At 39.8% G+C, this 21,233-nt stretch overlaps 1 protein-coding gene across 4 annotated transcripts in view; it reads right to left on the bottom strand.

Moving 5' to 3' along the window:
* The window catches only part of kcnh2b (potassium voltage-gated channel, subfamily H (eag-related), member 2b), a 359,270-nt gene that overhangs the window by 24,310 nt on the left and 313,727 nt on the right, over nucleotides 1-21,233 (bottom strand). For all 4 annotated transcript variants that reach the window (XM_034706260.1, XM_034706259.1, XM_034706261.1 and 1 more), the window contains exons 7-10: nucleotides 9,044-9,223; nucleotides 6,335-6,438; nucleotides 3,692-3,830; nucleotides 118-272 (exon numbers count right to left, since the gene is read on the bottom strand). In XM_034706260.1, coding sequence (XP_034562151.1) covers nucleotides 118-272; nucleotides 3,692-3,830; nucleotides 6,335-6,438; nucleotides 9,044-9,223 — 578 coding nt within the window. The remainder of the gene's footprint in view (nucleotides 1-117; nucleotides 273-3,691; nucleotides 3,831-6,334; nucleotides 6,439-9,043; nucleotides 9,224-21,233) is intronic.

Below are 21,233 nucleotides of genomic sequence, written 5' to 3'. Positions count from 1 at the left end.
GAAGTTTCTTGACTTGGAATTGAGTCAAATATGCTGCAATTGTTACAGGTGCAAAATTTTGACAGTATACTTTTAAACAACTGTGGTGGTAACAAAGTAAACTTCATGAAACTGTACCAGATGCAGGCCAGCCAGTGAGCGATCAGGGCAAAGGTGCACATGAGGAGGAAGAGGACAGCTGCACCATACTCCGAGTAGCGATCAAGCTTTCTGGCAACTCTCACCAACCGCAGGAGACGAGCTGTTTTCAGCAGACCAATCAGAGTGGTGGTCTGGTGGGAGAGAAAACAAGTCCAGATAAGGTAATGCAAAGCACAGCAGAAAACAAAGTGACTCTGATATCACCTCACTGCTTTCCCACCTGCTGTCATCTTATCATACACACACATTCTCACATACACACAAAGGTGGTGCAGCCCCGTCCATCTCCTGATGTGATTCACCGTTGTGGAGGAGGTAAATCCTGACTCCTTTTTTTTATTTCAGTGGGCTGCACTTGCATTGAGCTGCCCCCCTCCATGTCCATACAACAAATAAGTAACAGGCCGATTATTGCGCTGGCAGAGAGCCGAGTGTGTGTGTATGTGTCTGTGTGTGTTTTCACAGTAAATAATAGCTGTCTGCTGAGAAAAATCTCTACTTTCTTGGCTCTGTGGCCTCTCACGGACAGCATCAATGAAGTGAAACTTGGCAGCACTGGATGTTGGGGAATTTCCACATTCATCAATGTTGGCCTGATAGTTGGCATAATTCACAGTTCCACATTGTGTTGCTGCTTCCTGTTATTTCTAAATGCATTGGAATCATCCCATACTCTTGTAATGATGCAGTGCTGAGCTGCTGTGTGGAGTGATTCCATCAACTTTGGTTTTCATGCTCATTACGTGGGAAGTATGATCAGAAGGCTCCAGCAGCCTACATGTGTAACTCACCTTCCCCTCCCTCTATATCTAACTCCCACCACTTCCTACCAACATCCACCTCCCACAGCATATAATTCTCTGCCTAACACCTCCATCACTTCACTTTTCTATCATTTAGAAAACCAAACCATAGCACCTATAAAACTGGTCCTGCAACTTGAGAGGAAAATAAGCTAATTCACCAACTTCAGCACATTTACATAGATACAGATTGAGATGCTGGTAATGCTAATATCATAAATACATAATTGTACTCTGATCTATACAGTACTAGTGTTGCAGCCTGAGCCTATTTGTGTTATTTACTTTCTTAAAGAGACATTTAAATGATTTTTTATCACAGACTGTATAAAAAGATGTCCGACATGACATTCCACCCAAAAGTGAAGCCAAAACATACAGATTGTCCCTTCGAGACTGGCTGCAGAATAGGCTACAAAGCCAGCCGCGTCCATATCAACAGATGGGAAATGCAAGATGGACGAGATGAAAGATCCTCAAAAGTGAAGCCAAAACAAGTTGACAGCCCCCTGGTGACTGACTACTGTATTGTATTGGTCATAAACCTCTCCTGCCTTATGTCAACAGATGGAACATGAGTAAATCATAAAAGTGTTTTTTTTTTTTTTTTTCAAACTTACTGTTTGTCATTTTAGTTCGGTAGTTTTTTTCGTGCAAATTTAATTTCAAGGTTGTTTTTTTTTCAGAGAATTGTAGTTTTGATCAGTTATTTGATGTTATAAAAAGATGGTATAATGCCACAATTGACATCTCTGTTGACAGTTGCAGCTCCTTTGGCACTGTGTGCAACAGAGAGTGGAGGAGGAATGCATGACATAAATCCAACACAGGAGTCACTGAACTCGATATAAGAAGAGGGGAATCAACACCATGACTCTACCAGCTGATGTCTACCTACCACCTCTTTCTCCTAATGATGCCACCAGTGAAAGACGAAATCCTAAACCATAATTGGCTGTCTGGCCATGTCAGAGGTGGAACTAACATCAAAATCAACAATTCCGGCTGTGTTGCAAGATTTTCTTGCATTGAATGTAACATCTTGTCTTTTGTTTGTACTTTATTTCAACTTTGGAAATACATCCTTTTGAGTCCTTACAGACTTTAGCTAAGTAGATTATTTTGTTTTGCCATTTTGTTGTAGTACTTCTTAAAGGTATGAATATACACAGGGATAGGACTTGTATTTTTATATAGAAGTCAGGGCCCCAGTTTAGCAACCAGAGTTAAAAAATGTCTGGTTCCGGCCCTGGTCAGCACCCAAGAGGAAGGCTATTTTGGCTTCACTTTTGTTTAAAGGGAGAAGCAGGATGTCTATCATATCATACAAAAAGTTCTGCTTGATCATCCAAAGTATACAACTCAGACTGTAAAGGTAATTGTATAACATCCTCTTTGACTCTGTAGCTCTTTCCAGTTTAAAAAAACATCGCTATAACATTGTCATCTAATTTAAAGAAGTTCAGCAAATCATTTGGTATTAAAGACAACTAAGAGGTAACTCTCAAATATACAAAAAAATAACTTTAGATTAATACTAAAAAGTGGAAAGAAAAAATGTGATTTGGTGCCATATTGGGAAACAAAAGAGAGACAGAGCTGAATGAATTGCTTTAATTTTGAGTCTCTTGGTCTGAAAACATTTGGGGTGTAAATTTCCTGAAACTAACAAATATTTACATGGATGTCTATGTCTGACATCTACTGTAAACTACATTCTCTGTAAAGTTTTCTCTAAATTCATGTTATGCAACAAAAAGGAGCATAAATGTCACAGTCCCTCAGCTAACAATCCTAAAATGCAATGTTTCAAATCATATTGATGAGAAAATTACCCATGTGCCACTCCTCAGCTGTCAGTGATGCAGAAAAAGAACGATGATTCATAATTGTCTCAATTAACGGCTCAATTTATAGACAAACTGAGTGTTTTATGTAAGGTGCGGGTGAATGAGTGAAGAGGGGGTGATTGATGGTCACAGTAAGAGGTTTTTTGAAGGAAACTTTTATTATTCTAAGGTTATTTCTTGGGCTTTCCTTCCCTATAGGACAGTGGAAAGACTGAAACAAGGAGGAAAGAGTGGTTAATCTAGCCTCTATAGATGGAGCGTGTGATTTTAACCACTGAGCTGAATTTCCTTTTGGAAATTAAGGATAAGAGAAGTAAAGCACAATAGGAGGAAAAGTCTATAATACCTTTGTATGATATGACCATTAGCCAAAGCTGAAAGACTATAAATGAATGTACAATCATGTGACATAGAGTAAAGCAGCAGATCCTGAATGTTTGTTATTTTTCTAAGCAAATTGCTAAAAAAAATTAATCAACTATCACAAAGCAATGTTCTGTAAATCCACTATCTGTCAAAATTAATTAAGCTACTTGTTTTTATCAGTGTCATTCTGCTCAATTCAATGTAAAGTGTGAGGTAGACACATTCATTTTGATGCTCCACTGCAGGTGACAGCAGCCAGCCTCCCTGTGGAGACAATTAAATTATGAAACAAGAAGTAAACCCACCTCTGCCTCTCTTATTCTTTCTCTTATTCCCTGCCCTCCCTGTCTCCCTCCTTCCACTTCCTCACAGTTTTTACCTCTCTGTTTCTCATCCCCTCTTCCAGTCTGATTTTATTTAAAAATCTGTGACAGCATCAGCAATGGCAGGCTTGATGTCAATGCAGCAAAAGTATTTCTCTCTCATTCTCCTTGTCTCGCTCTACGTTGGTCCTCACAGGTCCTCACATACCTCCTCTCCATTGCGGTAGATGAGCAGGTCAAAGGGGATAGCAGCCACCATGTCGATGAGGAACCAGCCTTTGAAGTAGTGGACGGCGATACGCACTGGATGGCTCACCACCTCATCATTAGTGTTGACATATGTTGTCCTAAGAAAAGGAAGGCAGATAACAACATAACAGACATTGTACCATTTACCTAAAGTATCTGACTGATACTTCAACTGAACATAATAAGTATCTGATTATAATCTGAGGCAGACCCTGCCAAGACAGCAGAGAAAAATAAGCTGCTAGTATTCTCACTGTAATACTAAACATCTCCATGAGAGTTTCAAAGCTCCTGTGAGGAGATTTTCACTGGTTATGAAACAGACTGAAATTAACTGTGAGACCTCATTATGACCTACAAAAGCAAACAAGACCATTAGCAACAAGATGGACAATTTGTGGAATGGAATTATTAATGGATGCTAATAGGGATGCCCTGATTAGCTTTTTGGGCTCCCAATCAAATTTTTCCATATTGAATATTTGCCTATACTGAGTCCCAATCCGATATTTGTGTTTGCCTAGATAATAGTTGCACAAGAGGTAAGAGAGTTGAGCTGCACACTGTTTTCTTTTCCTTTAAAAAAAATAAGTATTTAAAAAAATAACTAAAATATGTCTTATGTTTATTCCATTCAACTTAATCCAGCTAGCATTGTTGTCAAACTCATAATCTGTTTTACAAGCTCACCAAACTGGTGTTCATGCATTACAGCATGCTTAAATCTGAGGCTGCTCTGAACGCAACTAACATGAGACTGTGCGCGATCCACAATGGCATCATCTGGCTGCGAGACAGAGAACGTAAATATTGGGAGTGACACAAGATTGAAACATGCCCCGTTACATGCCACTAGCTACAGAGTGGCATGCTGGTATAGAGAACAGCAGCTGCCGTTAGCCAGGAGGTTGCTAATGCTAATGTAATAGACTGTCCTGTGTTTGATTTATGTTTTCGCCTTTTTGAACCATATGTCCCTGGAGAGTTACCGTAGGGTGCGTAGAAATATGCTTTTTTCTGTTAATTGTCTGGCGGCCCACATGTGAGTTTTACAATAACATTTAAATCAGTTCTACATCAATGTGCCATTTATTATTTTCTCATTATGTATATGCGGTTAAGTGAACTCAGAACGCTCAATTACACTTGCGTCTTCAGCTGCAAATTGTGTTCAGTGACAGTGACCGTAAATGATCAAATGAGAAGATCAGCTCAAATGCAGATCACCAATCAATTTAAAAAAGTTAAGGATCAGCTCCGATCGGATAGTTGAGATCGGGATTGGGATTGGGACATCCTTACATGGAAAACCCCTTTTTAACATTTTTGTCTGCAAACAGTCACAGTGAGTGATACATATGAGTATGAAAAGTATAAGGTGAGACGAAGACAGAAAACACTGCTTACATCTGTACAGGAAACCATCAGCAAAGAGATAAAGGTATCACTTTGACCAAATGGGGTGGCAAAATATGATACAAGCAGTAAGTTCCTCACAGGAGCTTTAATTGTGAGCCTTTAACCTTGAAGTTAATACTGTTCCTCTGCATTATGAACTGTTGAAATAATAATTATACAAAAAATAGACAAACAGACAGACAGACAGAGAACAAAAATAATAACCAAACAAAGAAAATATTTAATACAGATTATACAAATTGCATTTCTCTTTACAAACCATCTCTACTAACAGATTATGAGAACAAAGCTTTCAAGTTAGAAACTAGACTTAAAGCTGTTTGGATTTTCTATGGCTTATTCAACTAATACCACAGCTGTTTTAATTACAACAATTGAAACTGCTACAACAATACTACTTCTATTTCCAGCACAACTCATAGGTTGAGTTAAAAAGATGGATGACATGACTGCTCCCGAAGTTAAAGCCAGCACGACTTCCAGGTAAAATTGGGTGAAAATATGTTCATTTTGCATTCACATCATAAACTGCATAAAACATGGAGAGCACATCATCTCCCCCAAAGTAAAGCCAAAACTTTTAGAGCTCATACTTATCACTGGCTGCAATATGGGTCGCAAAGTCTGTTTCCTCCATGTTAACAGATGGAATATGGGCAAAACCAGAAAATTAAAACACTCATCAAATTTAATTTTCTGGTTTTCTGGTTTCTGTCATTATCATGCTGATTTATGTGCTTTAATCAAAGTAGGGTATTTTTAACAAGTTATTTGATGGTAAAAAGAGGGGACGCAGCTACTGAAGCGGTATAACAGAAAGAGAGAAAACATAAACGCTCATGCAAGAGTCATGATACGTTTATAACTTTATAAATGTCTGCTTTAAACTGAAACAACAATCTGTTCTGCGATAATGAGCAAACCTGAAAGATCTTGAACGTTTTACTGAAAAGCTACACTTTGGTTTTGTTTAGCAGAAGAGGTTTGAAGTCAATTTGGGCGTTTACGAGCTATATGTCTCAGCACGACTTGATTCGAAAATACGTCTCTAACTAAATATCTCAGCGCCCCTCATGGCGGTATTTTGGCTTCACTGGGGGGGAGATGGATGCATATAATCCATATTAAGATACATCCAACTGCACAACTGACAATACTATTACACTGCATATTACTGTCAGACCTGAAGTTGATGAGGATGTCAATGATGAACATGATATCCACTATGAGGTCCACCACATTGAGAGGGGAGCAGGAGTAACCACAGCTCTGCATGGCTACCTCTTCCTGAGAGGAGAAGGAGAGGAGTTAGAGGCACAACACAGAAAAAGCAGAAAAATGACAGTTATAATCTGATGTGCTGAAAATAGAACAGTTTTGTGTTATTACCTCCTTCAAATGGATTAGCATAAAGGATACAAGGGTAATTTGCATACATTTGTAGACAGAACATGAAGAAGTGACACAAAAAAAAACAGGATCCATGACTTATGAGAAGCTAAGGTGCTTCAACAAACAAATCCGGCACAAACAAGTTATGATAGACATGCTTTATTTATGATTTTTATTTTGAGATACACTGTCTTTGTTTATCTGGGCTTAGCTTTCAAATCTCTTGAAATCTTCCTTAATTATCACTGGTACTTCATTCATCACTATTTAAAGAAGGCTTTCTGGCACTGAAATAACACTATTTTCTGTTCTGTTCTGTTGATTTGCTGAAGAGAAAATGTGGGTGCCACAGCTTCACCAACGTCAACTACTTATGATACAAACATGACGTGCCCTACATGTGCTGACAATATAAAATATTTAATATGAGGACAACTCAACAAATATGATTTGCTGCATTAGCAATACTTTTTTGGGGGAATGTTAGATTTTGCTGCATCTCACACAAAAAACTTTGTACCTTTGGTACATAGTTTAGCTAGTTGGTTAATGGTGAAAAGAAAAGGGGTTATGTGAATATGTGCAGAGTTTGTAAGAATGCGAGAATGTCACATAAACCTAACACCTTAAGGGCCTGTGTCCCCTGAAGGTGTCTTTTGTGCTGCTAGTACTGATTTTCTTTACAAAACTGATGTCGTTGAGTGTTTTCAGAGCTCACATCCTAAGCACCAAAATTGAAAACAGTTCAACTTTTGTAATACTACCCAGCTCGTCAATCTCACTTCTCTGTCACCAATCAATCAAAATCATGAAGGGGCGGGACAAGGGGTGGGAATCGAAAACCGGATCCGACTTAGAACCGGTTCCAATTGATCGATTCCATCAAAATTGTACACCTCAAATGTTATCGATTCTTCTTAACGATTCATTTCCCAGCATGACGTCACGTCGCGGTACGTTGCATTACGTCACACACTCTGCAACGTAGAACTCCTTCAATCATGAGGAAACATGGAGAGGAAAGGCGTTTTTCCTCTCTAAATTCAAAGTATTTTCCTCCAGGCTCCAGGGGCCACGTCTGGACTCACGCGGCCGAAAATGAGGCACCGAGAGCGTGTAAAATACCTCCGTGATGAATCCTGGAGGAAAAGTGTTTTTTTCTCTCCAAATTCAAAGTCTTTTCATCCAGGCTCGAGGGGCCACGTCCGGACACACTCGGCCGAGAATGAGGTCAACCTATTGTTCAGTATGTTCAAGTTGAATATGTTCATGTTCAGTCTTGTGCAGACATAATTTTGGAAAAAATAAAATGGTTCCTTTTGGTGCAGAAGACTGTGTAGAACTTCTTTTTTTCCCCATAAAAACATACTCAGGAATCATTAGGAGAATTGAAAAGGAATTGGATTGATAAGCAGAATCGACAATGGCATTGACATTGATAAAATGGCAGGACTAAAGCCGTATTTATACTTCTGCGTCAAATCGATGGCATAGCCTAGGCTTGTAGGTCCACGTAGCTCCCTACACAGAGGCCTATGCAAGTAGCCGACGTGCACTTCCTCGAGAATGTAGCGATGCGTGACATGCGTCTAATCCAAGCTGACCACAAGCCCTGTGATTGGTCCTGTCTGGGGCATTGAATTTCCTATATTTACAGCCCTTCCGTGATCCCTGCACAACAGCAACACATTGGCCAATTATTCAATCTCCTCCGATGTCTCCTGTCCATTCTTACCTGTAATCATGGCTGTATGATAAACAGCAACATGTACCAGCTGTAGATTAACATAACACGCTCGGAATTGCTGCGAAAAAGTAAACAGAGCTCGTAGTGTGGCGGGAATCAGGCGACCAGAATATCAGAGAGACCACACTGCTCTCAAGTGTTTTGGCGGAGAGTTGCTGCACGACACGGACACCATCGACGCACTTGTATGTAGTACTCACGTCTGCGGTGACCACTGCTGCGTAGGGTCGAAGTATAAATCAGTATAAATCAGGCTTTATGATATCAACTTTATCAACTACAACGGTTGAGGTCTGTAAGGAGGAGAAACTAAAAATACTTGTTTTTTCAAGGTATATTTTCCAGGTCTGACGCTGCTGCTGTAATAGTACAACATAATTTCATCACATGATCAATGATTAGTATGTTTTGTTTGTAAAATTCAATCGAATAAAGCACGTGAAGCTAAGCAATTTAAAGCCGATGTAACGGTCACTACGTGGGAAACACGGGGAGTGCAGTGGGGTAACTTTCATAACTTAGCATCAGCAACTGCTGAAAAGAAGGTCCTGGATGCTGTTAGTGCAAAAAAAAGCTGTTAGTGGACACAGGCCCTTATATACTTATCATTTATTGATCCAAGATGTGTAAAAAATACAGTCAAAACTTGTGAAAAAACTGACTTCTATAATTATCAATATAAATAATATTATAAATATATATTTTAAATTATTATTGACTGATGATTAATTGAATCCCTTGGAGAGAGCCTACCTGGTCGTTGAGGAGGAACGCGGCTGAGTAGGGCGTCAGGATGGCGGTGTAGATGACCAGCAGCAGGATGAGCCAGTCCCATACTGCCTTGAAGGGGCTGTAGTGCAACACCGTCCACTTGTGGATGCGAGGAGCCTGGAGCTTGTACTCTGGCAACACATCTGCACCCAGAGACAGCACCTGGGGGGAGAGAAGAGGCCAGAGGGGCAATCAGACACCATAATAATAGAGCAGGGATTGTAGAAAAAGGATGACAAATTAAGGGGAAAGGGCAAGGAGAGGAGGTTGACGACATGACTTTGAGCTTTTTTATAAACACTTATACACATTGGCAGAGAGCCTGAGTGCTTATGGCTGCTCCATGAAATATACATTGACTTCCATGACATGTGTGCTGTGCTTAACATAGGCTACGACGACAGCATTCTGCAATTACAGCGATAGAGCCGGTGTCCACTGAAGATGACAAGAGCTTTTCTGAAGGCACTGACCCTCTTAAGGTTGCGCTTCCAGGCAGCACGTTACAAACACACACGTTAAATGACTATGTAATAATGCATAGATCTAAGCAAACACACACACACACACTTAGCCGCTATGCTATGGTTCAAGTCACATCCTCTGTTTTTCTACAAGTGACTTAAAATAGACAAGGAACCACTTATAGCAGTATTCCAAACACACACTCACACACTCCCATAGATCCTTGTCTCCTGTCTTCTTCCTCACACATAAACACATTAGCACACAAACACACACCAGGAATGCAATCTTGGGTATTATGGAGCAGTTCTAAGTAGCTTTACTCGCAGTAATGTATTCCACCGTCTGCACCACACTCGCCCTGGACGAGAGTGCGAATGAATCAGTATAAATAGGCATTAGAACAGGCTGCCTCGTGTCTCTGCTTAATAGAATCACACAGTGAACTGCAGAAGCTCGGCTGCTGGGACGAAAGTACGGAAAGAAAAAAAAAAAAGTGAGCATTAGAATTCATGTGACAAAACCAGAGGGGGAGTTCCAACTGACTTCCATTGAGAACCATGCTCACACCAACAATGTGTGGATTTATGCACCCATGAACCGTGTAATAACTGCAGGGAGGAATGCAGCTGGCAGACTGTGTATCATGGTCACTCTATGCCAGACGAGTAAAAGAAACAACTTTGGTTATTACCTGTTCAGGAGCTTTTTTCCTGTGGACGGTAGTGGAACTAATTTTCAGCTGAGTGTTGAACGTTTTTTATCTTTGATATGCTTGTTTATTAGAATACAGCTGATTGGCCTGATCTGTATCAGTTATCCCCACAGACACTGTGAAGCAACCCAGGTGTATCCAAGTCTGTTGTAATATATTCAGCTGGAAACTATCACTGTTAGATTATCTTTTTTTTTAATCATCTGCGATGAAAACTCCATCAAATAAAAGGTAGAAAAATATGCAATTGCTTTACATCTTAAGTCCTGAAGTTGCAAACAAAGGCTCTCCTGTTTTTTAAAGGGCTGTTTGTCTATCCAGTTACAACTGAAACCACTGTATTAAGCTTGGAGCAGTGCAGCAGACCCGCAGACACATTTGTATGCAGGTAGAGCTGACCTCTGTTCGGCCTGGGAGGCAGTGACAAATATGGCAGACTGACAGAGCTTCAGCACGTTCTCCAGAGAGGGGACAGAGTGCGTTCAGTGCGTACCAATCACACTCATGAAGAAAGCTGCAAAACAAATCAGAAGACATGATAAAAAAAGAGATACCTTGCTTGTTTATATTTTGCACAACAAGTGCTTGAATTCATACTTTCGCTTCACTTTCTCCTGCTCCTGTTACTTCCGCCTCTCTCCTTGACCTCCTAAATCTTTCTTCTTTTCCTATTTCATGGTTCTGTCAAGCAATCCCTCTACCTCACCAGCTCACCCTCTCTTCTTCCACACAGCCAGCAGCCTGGCTACTTTTCATTCATCCTTTTGCCCATTACCATTCATCCTGCCTCCCATCTTACCTTCCTTTCTTCTCCAGCTTGAATGGCCAGTTTTTCATCCCTTTAACTTTACATCCTTTTTCTTCTTTGACTCTCCGCCGTCCTTTCTCCCTCTACTTTTCCTCCCTTTCACTTTCATAAAAGTCTTTCTACTTGCCTCCTCTTCACCCACTGTGGCCCAATGACATACTTCATTCATGTATTTACGCTTCAAACGAGCCTAAAACATCTGGTGTAGCTAAGCACCTTTTTCATCATTCTCTTTCCATTTCCTTTGGAGTTGTTCTCAGAGAAGCTGTGATTTGGCAGGACAGCAGTTGCTTGATTTATTATGAATGAGCAAGAAATATTTCACTGTATATGCTCTCTGTAAAAGAGCCAGCTGTTTCAAATGTAACCAAGTCTTAAGCTTTCTCGCCTCTTCAAAGGCTTTAAGTTGACGTATTTATATAATTCTGTATTCAAATCTCTGCTGAGCACAGAGGGAGAGCTGAATTCTTAGCTCTTCTTGGAAACAGTCTGAATGATCTTATATATAGTTATTAGACTTTAATTAGAAGCTGACATAGTTCATCTTTACAAGTACCTTGGGGTCCAAATAAACAATAAACTGGACTGGTCCACCAACACTGATGCAATCTACAGGAAGGGACAGAGCAGACTGTTCTTCCTGAGGAGACTCAGGTCCTTCAGTGTCTGCAGCAGGCTTCTGAAGACCTTCTATCAGTCTGTGTTGGCCAGTGATGGGGTGGAGGTATCAAGACAGGTGAGGCCAGAAAGCTCAACAAGCTGGTAATGAAGGCCCGCTCTGTGGTTGGCCTAGAACTGGACAGTCAGTGGCTGAGAGGAGGTTGATGGACAAACTGCGAGCCATCCTGGACAACCCCTCTCACCCTCTCCATGATGATATACTATGTTATATTACATTATTATTCTAACTACTACTCACGGTCATATTACATACCCATATTATTTTTATTTACTGCTTAATTTGTCATTACCAACCATAATCACACCATGTCAACCTGTCACTACTGAAACATTTTTAATACTGCCTTTAATAACTTCTATTTAATTTAAATTCCATTTGTAACATTGTATATATCTAAATTGTATTCTAGCTTTATTTATCTATTTTTTTTTCTTATTTTATTTTATTCTATTCTATTTTATTTTATTTTATTTTTACTTTTACTTATTTTTACTTATTGAAACTTCTTTCTTGATTGTACTTGTGTCTGGGTTGCTCTAACAACTGAATTTCCCCCCAATCAATAAAGTAATATCTTATCTTATCTTATTTTTCTCTGATCTGCCTTCATCTCTTCTCTCATTCAGGAGGGGTTCCAGGGGTCCCTAAGGTTTATGAAGGACACCACCAAGCAGAGTGTTAATCACACTGATCAATACATTGTAAACCAGAGACAGTTTAGTTCATACTGCACGCATCTAGAGAAATTTTTCCCTTCAGACAGCTGGTAATGTTTCCAATTTCTGCCTCCACTCGTCTTTGATCATCGAGTAGTTTCATGTTCTATATGGTTCAGTCTCGTAAAGGTGTGATCCGTTTATCCCTCTCATCCCTGCTTCAGGCTCGTTACTTGTTGTTCTCTGATCAAAGAAGCAGCTCCAAGAGACAGATCCAGCATTCACACGTATTTTACAGTATATGTCAGATTTTAACCCCCTCTTCAGACCTTTTTTCTCCCTCCTCAGGCAACAGGAGTTATAACACAACACTGCTGATGCATGCTCATGAAATAAAGTACCCCATATACAACGCTACCCAGGAGTACAGCAACACTAGTTGTTGTCCTAGTGATTTTGATGCTCACTATTATTCTACATGACTATTTCCCCTTGTTTTTACCTGAAACATCAGAATCATTTTTCTGCACCCCCTTCAATGTTTTCCCATCAAGTTCTACTGTCATCTTGTTACAGCTGGGGATGTGATTGTTGAGTTCAAAAAACAATTAAACACCAGGATTACTAGCTGGTTGAACAAACTGTTATTTTATTTACTAAACTTTGGCCCAATTTGATGAAACCTGCAGTGGAAAGATGCAGTGCATTCCAAAACGACCCCAGTGTTATGGTTGAATGTGTGACTCTGTTAACCGTAGACATTCGGCTGCGGAAATCATAGTTGCAAAACAGAAAGAGTTTCCTGCTAATCATACATTATCCCTTACTTAGTATTTACCATGTTCACTTTAATCGAGTGAAATGTTTTGTGGAAGAATGTGTTATGTTCATTATTCATATAACAAAAGCCACTAGGAAATTTAGTTGTTTGTTTGTTTACTCCATCTCTCCCAGTGGATGTTTCCCAAGTTGCGGCCTCCATCAGCACTGCCAAACTACACAGTACTGAATATAAGACCTGCCAGATAAGATGTACCAACCACCAGTTGGTACCAGTTTAAAAAACATTGACACACTGCAAAATACATTTAACACCTTGTGACAGACATAGCCACTGTTGTTCCAATCAATGTCAATTGTCAGCTCAGAGTTGCTTCTGACGATGATGTAGCCTCAGGGAGCTGCGGACAACTTTTTGGGGCTCGCTACTGACCAAGACTTCCTTTTCTGTGTGTTTGAAGTATTTGCAGTCTGACTCGCAACTTCAGAAGTATAAATGAAGGTGGAATAAAGGGAAAATACCCTGTAGTTGACTGAGTATTAGGGCAACATTACATGATGTTTTAAGAATGAAGGCGTCAATTTACTAGAATAAAATAGTATTTTTACGAGGACATAGGTGAAAACTTAAGAGTAAAAACTCATTAATTTAAAATGTGCTCAAATGGGGAACATGGGGCACCTTACAACTCATAACTTACGACTTGATTCTCTTCATCATTTCAACTTTATTCTCACAATCTCATATTTTTGTCAATCTTCAATGTGGCCCTAATTCACCATTGTAGACTGATAACTACTCATGCTTTCAGATATTACTTTATGTATTTAATAAAAAGCTAAATTGGTCTCTGATGATGGCCAGTGGTTTAACAAATGGTTTGAAAGGTGATGTGTTCTACCTCTTAGTCACTACATGAAATGTTTTCCTGCCCACGAACAAAGCCCACTGAAATGATAGCTGCTCAGTTTACTTGGACTAAACAGAAACCAAAATGCTTCTAAGACCAAAGCTGTTTTTTTATACAGAATATATATTTTTTCAAGTTTTGCACTCAACCTTTAAAAAATTAAGAAACTAAATGCAACAGAGGCTGATTTTAGGCGTTAAGGCTCTTTACTTTTTGGATTGAGGGATCTTAAGAGCATCATATCACACATCTTTACACAGCCGGGCACACATTAACGCATGTTCAAGAGTGAGTAGTCAGAAACACTACAACCACACATGTACACATGCCCCTGCAGTTCACTCAAAGGCCCCTCTCAGCTGTGTGTCCCCCTCTGGAGTATCTTCTGGGTTATTTTTAGCCATCTGTGTAAAACTACAAAAACATTGCCACAAGGATTGTTAGCAGTGCAGATGTCAAGACACATTTGAGTGCAGATAAGGCAGATGTGTATTTGAGGACAGTTCTGCAGGCAGGAGACTCGGGGCAACAGGGGGGCAGTTAACAGAGCTAACCGCCTGTGCTATGAAGATGACATGTTGTTTCCACTTCATGCACAACATGCTGTTGTGGAATTCCCGGTCTAGCACACTGCAGCGTCATCAGCACATTCTGCACATCATCTGTGCTTCAGTGTGATGTTTATCGCTGAAACTGAAGGGATGTGCTTGGACTGCATCTGACACACAGGGTTTAGGTCAGGTCGAAAGCACTGAGGTTCCTTACTACAGCGCTAAAAATATGAATTGAATCAGACATTTAGTCGCCATGTTGAATCTTGGCTGGAATACTGTAACTGGATTCTTGTTTGTGTTCCAAAGTCAAATTGAAATGCAAGCAAAAGCTCAGGCTGTCTGTTCGATGGCTGCAATGTCACTTCTGCTTAATATCTGACACTGTATGTTTCAGAGTGACAGCAGGGCAGATAAGAGGACCAGAGGAGATGACTTACGACAAGATAGAAATCAAATCTGCGCACAAGATGTCATATGCATGTGATTCATCTGTTCAAACATCTCAGCTGTCAAACTCTCTTTGCTGTCTGCTATGTCACTTCTCAGTAATATGGAAGACAATTCAAGGCTGATAAAACAAATTTAGAAGTCTAATCTCATTATCTATTTATTCTTGTAATGAGAACACAGTAGTGACAGAAAGGACGAGACGACAAATCTGTTTCCAAAGACAGAAATGTTCATATTAGTCCAAAACCACAGGTTTTTAAACTTTCATTACTCGCAATACAAAAGGAAATTAAAAGAAGGATGGAGAGATAAATAGATAGAAATGAAATGAAATTACTCACGAAGACACTCAAGTGTTCCACACTAAATACATAGAATGTCTGACTCCGTTTCTTCCCACGACTTTCCTTGAGTAACACAGATCAGAGATAATAAAAAGATGTTTAATGAGAATAAGTCCCATCGTAAAGAAGATGAACAAAGGTGGACAAGGTTATAGTGTTGGCTGAATCTCAAGTTGAGGACTCTGAAGGTGATGACTCACCTTTTTATAGACACACACACGCACACACACACACACAGACACACACACACACACACACACACACACACACACACACACACACACACACACACACACACACACACACACACACACATACATCTTGGAAGAGTTCAATACAGCTGCAGTCCTATAAAGGGTGCTGACTAACAGCCAAAGCCACTTCCATCATTAATCTTCAATCATGTCTTCTATCGGTGCAGAAGACTGAGCCGGAGGCGCGGACACACACAGCTGCAGAGGTGTAAACATAAAGTTCTGCTCACAAAGTTTCAAAAAAAATAAAATTAAGGTAGAGCTGGAAAATCAAAGTGTGACTGAGATTCATGTCCCTCAAGAGGGAGCAACCAAAGAGAGGGTGTCGCTCTGTAAAAGTAACGACACTGACCATTAACACATTTGATGGACATCCTCAGCTTTTAACACCAAGTTTAATCTGTTTTCACTGAAGCATTACCGACCTTGGAATCTGAGGGACTGCTTTTTTCTTTAAGATGCATAAGAAAAGCAATAAAACCATCTTTATTTCAACAATTTGCATCATTTTCTTTATGTCTTTAGCTATTGGCTGTGTAATACCCAGGACAGTGTACAGTGAACAAGTGAGACAAGACCTCCCTGCCTTATGTAAGGGTCCTGCTCACCCTGTCAGGATTCTAATATGCACTGTAAAATGTTCCCCTTATTTTTTATTTCTATTTTGGACAAATCTTCAAGATATTTGTCATATATTGTTATTTACAGAGTACCACAATAAGCAAATAAGCACACAGGGGGTCCATTGAAGGTGTAGAGTCCAAGAGTAAAGGAAAACACTGTTGCTGCAATTTGAATCAAGCTTAAATAACTTGTTTACTTGTATTGGGTCAAAAATGAAAAAAAACAACAACACCTGTTTCAATCTAATGGCACCTCTCAGTTCTCTGCAGTCACATGATGGATTTTATGAAACTTGAAACTCGGTCTTTTGAAAACTTTGTTGGAGTCTCAGAAGGCTTTGGACAAAAAAGACTGGTTTGAGGTTTACAGCAGCCTCCATGTGCTTGGTAGGGGTGTTGATGGTTTTGGAAAGCTTCCATTTCTCACATTCTTGAAAGATGATTTGGCAGGGACACTTGTGTAAATTGTTGTTAAGTTTAAAAATTAAAACAAGTGGAGTCCAAATATGTAGACAAATAGATAGAAAGAAACTGGGGACAAAAGAAAAACTCCTCTGAGCTCAGTTCGAGTGATATTTTTAGCCAGACGGTAATTAAAATCTTTTTAACTCGCTTCTTGTTCCAATTTAAAGCGAAGGAGTTGGAGCGAGAACATTTTCAATCGACTGTTTTTCAACACCTCAAAGCATCACGGGAGCGGGTGTCATCTTAAAGGTAATCTTGACTTCCTGTGGTGATGCATCATCCACATGAGAGACTGTCGACTTCAAAAGTGTAAAACCATGATGACATTTTCAAACAACAACTTAATGTAATGTGTGAGAGCGTACGCACGAATGCAACCAAATTAAACCCCATATTTATTCATATTTATTTATTCAACATATTTCAGATCATGCAGTCTAAAACCAGATATATTGTAATAAAGAAGAGTTCAAGGAGTCTAATTATTATCTGTATATATAAAGAAGGATGATGCATCGCCACCTCTTTCAGCTGTACAAAAGTGAAGCCAAAAGACGGTGCTCAAGGCGCTAACAGCTTGTGCATTTGGAGGCAGAGTTTTTAATTTCAAGTTACTCTTTTAAACACTCAAGATGCCATTAAAAGTTTTAATTAACAAGAATGATGATTTCGTCTTTATGTGTATAGTGGTCACTATGGTATCATGGTAAAGGTTTTCACAGCTGTTCAGTGGTCAGAGAGAAAGAAGATGAAGAGTTATAAGTTAAAGGCTCTAAGTTAGTTGACTGTCACAGTTGAGGTTTAAAAAATAGAGCCGTCAAAGATGCCTACTTTAATGTGCTCCCATAATAAGCAAGCAGATGTGTAGGTCTTGCAGGCAGCTCTTTTCTTTGCAGGGTTGAGGGTGAAAGGCTGCCTGATTTTCATGATTTTATAACACGATGGTGCAAGCTTTGTTTACCTGTTGCTCGTCAGTTGCTTTTTTTTCTCATGCAACACTCAAAATTAGTAAGGATGTGAGATGTCAGCTCTGAAAAACAACGTTATGTCCACGCACAACAGGAAAACATGGATGATGACATCACTGACTAGTTAGTGGCGATAGAAGTCAGTAACTTAATTTGTGAACAACTTTTATCAACTATGTCAATATTTTACATCTACGAAATACAGTTTTACAAAATACACTGCATTGTTGGTGATGGATACACTGAAAAACCTCTACCTTTCATAAATTCCAGGTGTACAGGTCAGGCAGATGGATGTCTAACATGAGTCTGGTCCTGCTGGAGGTTTCTGCCTGTTAAAGGAAGTTTGTCCTTGCCAGTGTAACTTGCTAAATGTTGCAAAGTTCTCTGCTCATGGTGGATTAAGATGAGATCAGACTGAGTCCTGTCTGTAAGAGGGGACTGGATCTTATCCTTTCTTCATGTTGGGCCTTGGTTAGTAATAGAACATAAAGTACGGTCTAGACCTGCTCTGTTTGTGTGTGATAGAGTCACCATTAATACTGTTTTAACTCATATCCATGAACTATTAAATACATGTGTGCATTGGAGTGTGCGTGTTTGTAGTTTTCATAATAGAGAGAGTGCTACCTTAATCGAGGCCAGTGAGCCATGCAGTACAGAAGAGACAGAGTCACACACACACACACTTCCCTCTGTGTGTGTGTGTGTGTGTGTGTGTGTGTGTGTGTGTGTGTGTGTGTGTGTGTGTGTGTGTGTGTGTGTGTGTGTGTGTGTGTGTGTGTGAATTGTGCAGAGCCTCAGGGTAAAGCGTGAAGTTACACCACCACTTGACATAGTAAAGGCTGGTTTTAGAAAACAACAGAGAAAAGGAGGGAATGGAAGAGAGGGAGAGAATGAGAGAGAAACACCTTTTGCACAGAGCGAGAGAGGGAGTGTGAAAGAAACAGTTAGTAGGCGAGACAGAGAGGGATGGAGAAACAGAGCCGAGGGGAACCAATACACACACACACACACACACACACACACACACACACACGAAAAGAATGAAAAAAAGAGCTGAAAAGCTGAGAATAAGAAAATATAAATAAAAAAGGTGACAGAGGAATTACCATGACAAAGCAGCATGGCCTGAAGGACAATGCTTAGCATGACGCTCCACTTACACGTAGTAAAATGTCAATATTAACATAGAAAATGTTAGCGTATGCTCATGAACCTGAACATTTGTAAAACAGCTCAGGGGTTCTGAGCTGAGTGTTTCTCACATGATGCTCCTTTTGTTCACAAACTTACTTTGTAATCTTAATTCAACAAGATATTTCGAAACATTGATCACGGTTGAGAATATTGACGGTGAGAGGAGCAAAATCACCGCAAACAAAAGTTTTCAACTCAAGGTGTGCTCAGTGTTTGTTTGTTTGATGTTCTTTGAATTGAAATGTTGTCCTGTTTGAACACATTCAGTAAGTATTTGCTAACCACTCAATGCACAAAAAGTCTGTACTGCATATAGAGCAGAAAAACTGTCAGAAGGGCGACTTTTTCTCTCAAACAACTTCTTCCCCTCCAATATATTCGATTTTCCCATGTTGTGATGCTCGGAAAGCCTCAGCCAACACGGTCAATATCACACAATGAGCAACTGGTCAATATTTTATACACAGTCAAACAGCATTGCTCATTCATGCCCATACTCAGTATTTGAGAGGGAGCCTGTCCTGGACAGCACCATGCTCAAACAACGCTGAAAGAAGCGCATAAAAATTTCAGAGGCTTCAATTTGTACTGTAAACAGAGCAGCATATGAGCCACCAGCACAGAGCAGCAGCCTGCAGTTATTCTGGGAGCAATACCTCATGTGTTTGATAGCTGTTTAATAATTCAATATCAAATCATGTCTGTTTGTTAGAGGTGTGTGAGTGCGCATACACCCAGATTAAGTCGGGATTTTATTTTGACAACATGAGAAAACACATGAAATCCCTGTTTGACTGCAGCCAAGAGTCCCTTCAATTCTCATAATCCAGCCCACCTCTGGAGGAGGTTATGGACACATCTGGTTGCAGTGTTTAGAGTATGTTTTTGTGCAGGAATCCTACTGTAAAGTCCATGCCATATCAAACAGGTGGCAAAGATTAACATGGCTGTCATAAAGGGTTGTAAAGATGCTGGAGGATGGAGCACAGGTGTTCACTGCCAGCTTCACAGGATGGTGTTTCACTGATGTGAAATGATGTGCATTTCAGTCTGTATCCTGGCATGAAGAAGGGAGCAAGCTTGGCTACATCTTCTGTGTTTACCACAAACACACTTTAAATCCATGTACATTATCTGGGTATAGGGTGCATGGTGAAAAGAGGTGAAATGAGGCTAAACACACACATTCATGAACAAGCCTCCACACATACACACTTCAACTTTCTTTCATTCTTTGTCCTGTCATTGTGAATTTGAGTCATACAGCTTAAGAAAGAAATGCCATCCTGATCTTTTCTAGCACTTTGATTTCAGATAAACATCTGGATGACTTTTATCTCACACCACAGCTCCACACACAGCTCTGCAGCGAATCACGCAAGGGTGAAAGGTTTGGACGTTGGCCTGCAGCTTTATCTGCACCAAAAGACTAGTGTGATATTAAAAGATTGTGTTGGCTGATAAGTTCACAGTCAGTGGACTGAACAGACAATGCAGTGGAGGGGGAATATTGGATTAGTCTAGTTAAATATAAATGAACAAATGCACAAAAATTCACCAAAATGTTGCTACAATGAAGTCTAACCTTTAATTATGCTCTGAACCCAAAGAGTCCCAATGGTTCTGAAGATTAATGAGACCGACTCTCATGAAAAAGGTTGCTCCTTTTAAAAGTTAATAACTAAGAAGGCCTAAAGGAAATACTAAAATACAAAAACCATAAATTCTCCTTTTTTCCAAATTTAAAATAAATTGCATTTTCTCTAAAGGGCAAACAATAAATTAATATTTCTCGACTCAAAAATATGAGGAAAGCTGCTCTGCATCCATATTTTTCATGTGGTAAGATCACAGTGGAGGGCCTTCGGACCTTTGGACAGTATTGGAGGTAGAGCTTTCAGTTATCAGGCCCCTCTCCTTTGGAATCATCTACCAGTCAGGGTCCGGGAGGCAGACACCCTCTTTACTTTTAATGGTAGGCTTAAAACTTTGTTTTATGATAAAGCTTAGAGCTGGCTCAGGCTTTGACCAGCTCTTAATTATGCTGCTACAGGCTTAGACTGCCGGTGGAACTTACACACTGTGACCCTTTCACCCCTCTCTCTTCCTTCCCATCATGTCTGTCCAGTGTGTCTGAAACACAGGCACAATAAGGTACTGATATATAAGGATAAGACAGCCATTTTTAATTCTGAACATATGCGTTAATTGCACTTTTATTAGAAATTAAATATATTCACAGAGGTAAAAATATATGTATTTTTTAGCAGCCAATGTAACACTGATAAACACTCAGA

This window comes from Notolabrus celidotus, chromosome 17 (genome assembly GCF_009762535.1).
Source record: "Notolabrus celidotus isolate fNotCel1 chromosome 17, fNotCel1.pri, whole genome shotgun sequence".
NCBI lineage: Eukaryota > Metazoa > Chordata > Actinopteri > Labriformes > Labridae > Notolabrus > Notolabrus celidotus.
Note: the sequence above shows the minus strand (reverse complement) of the source record. Positions and strands in the feature narration are given on the sequence as shown.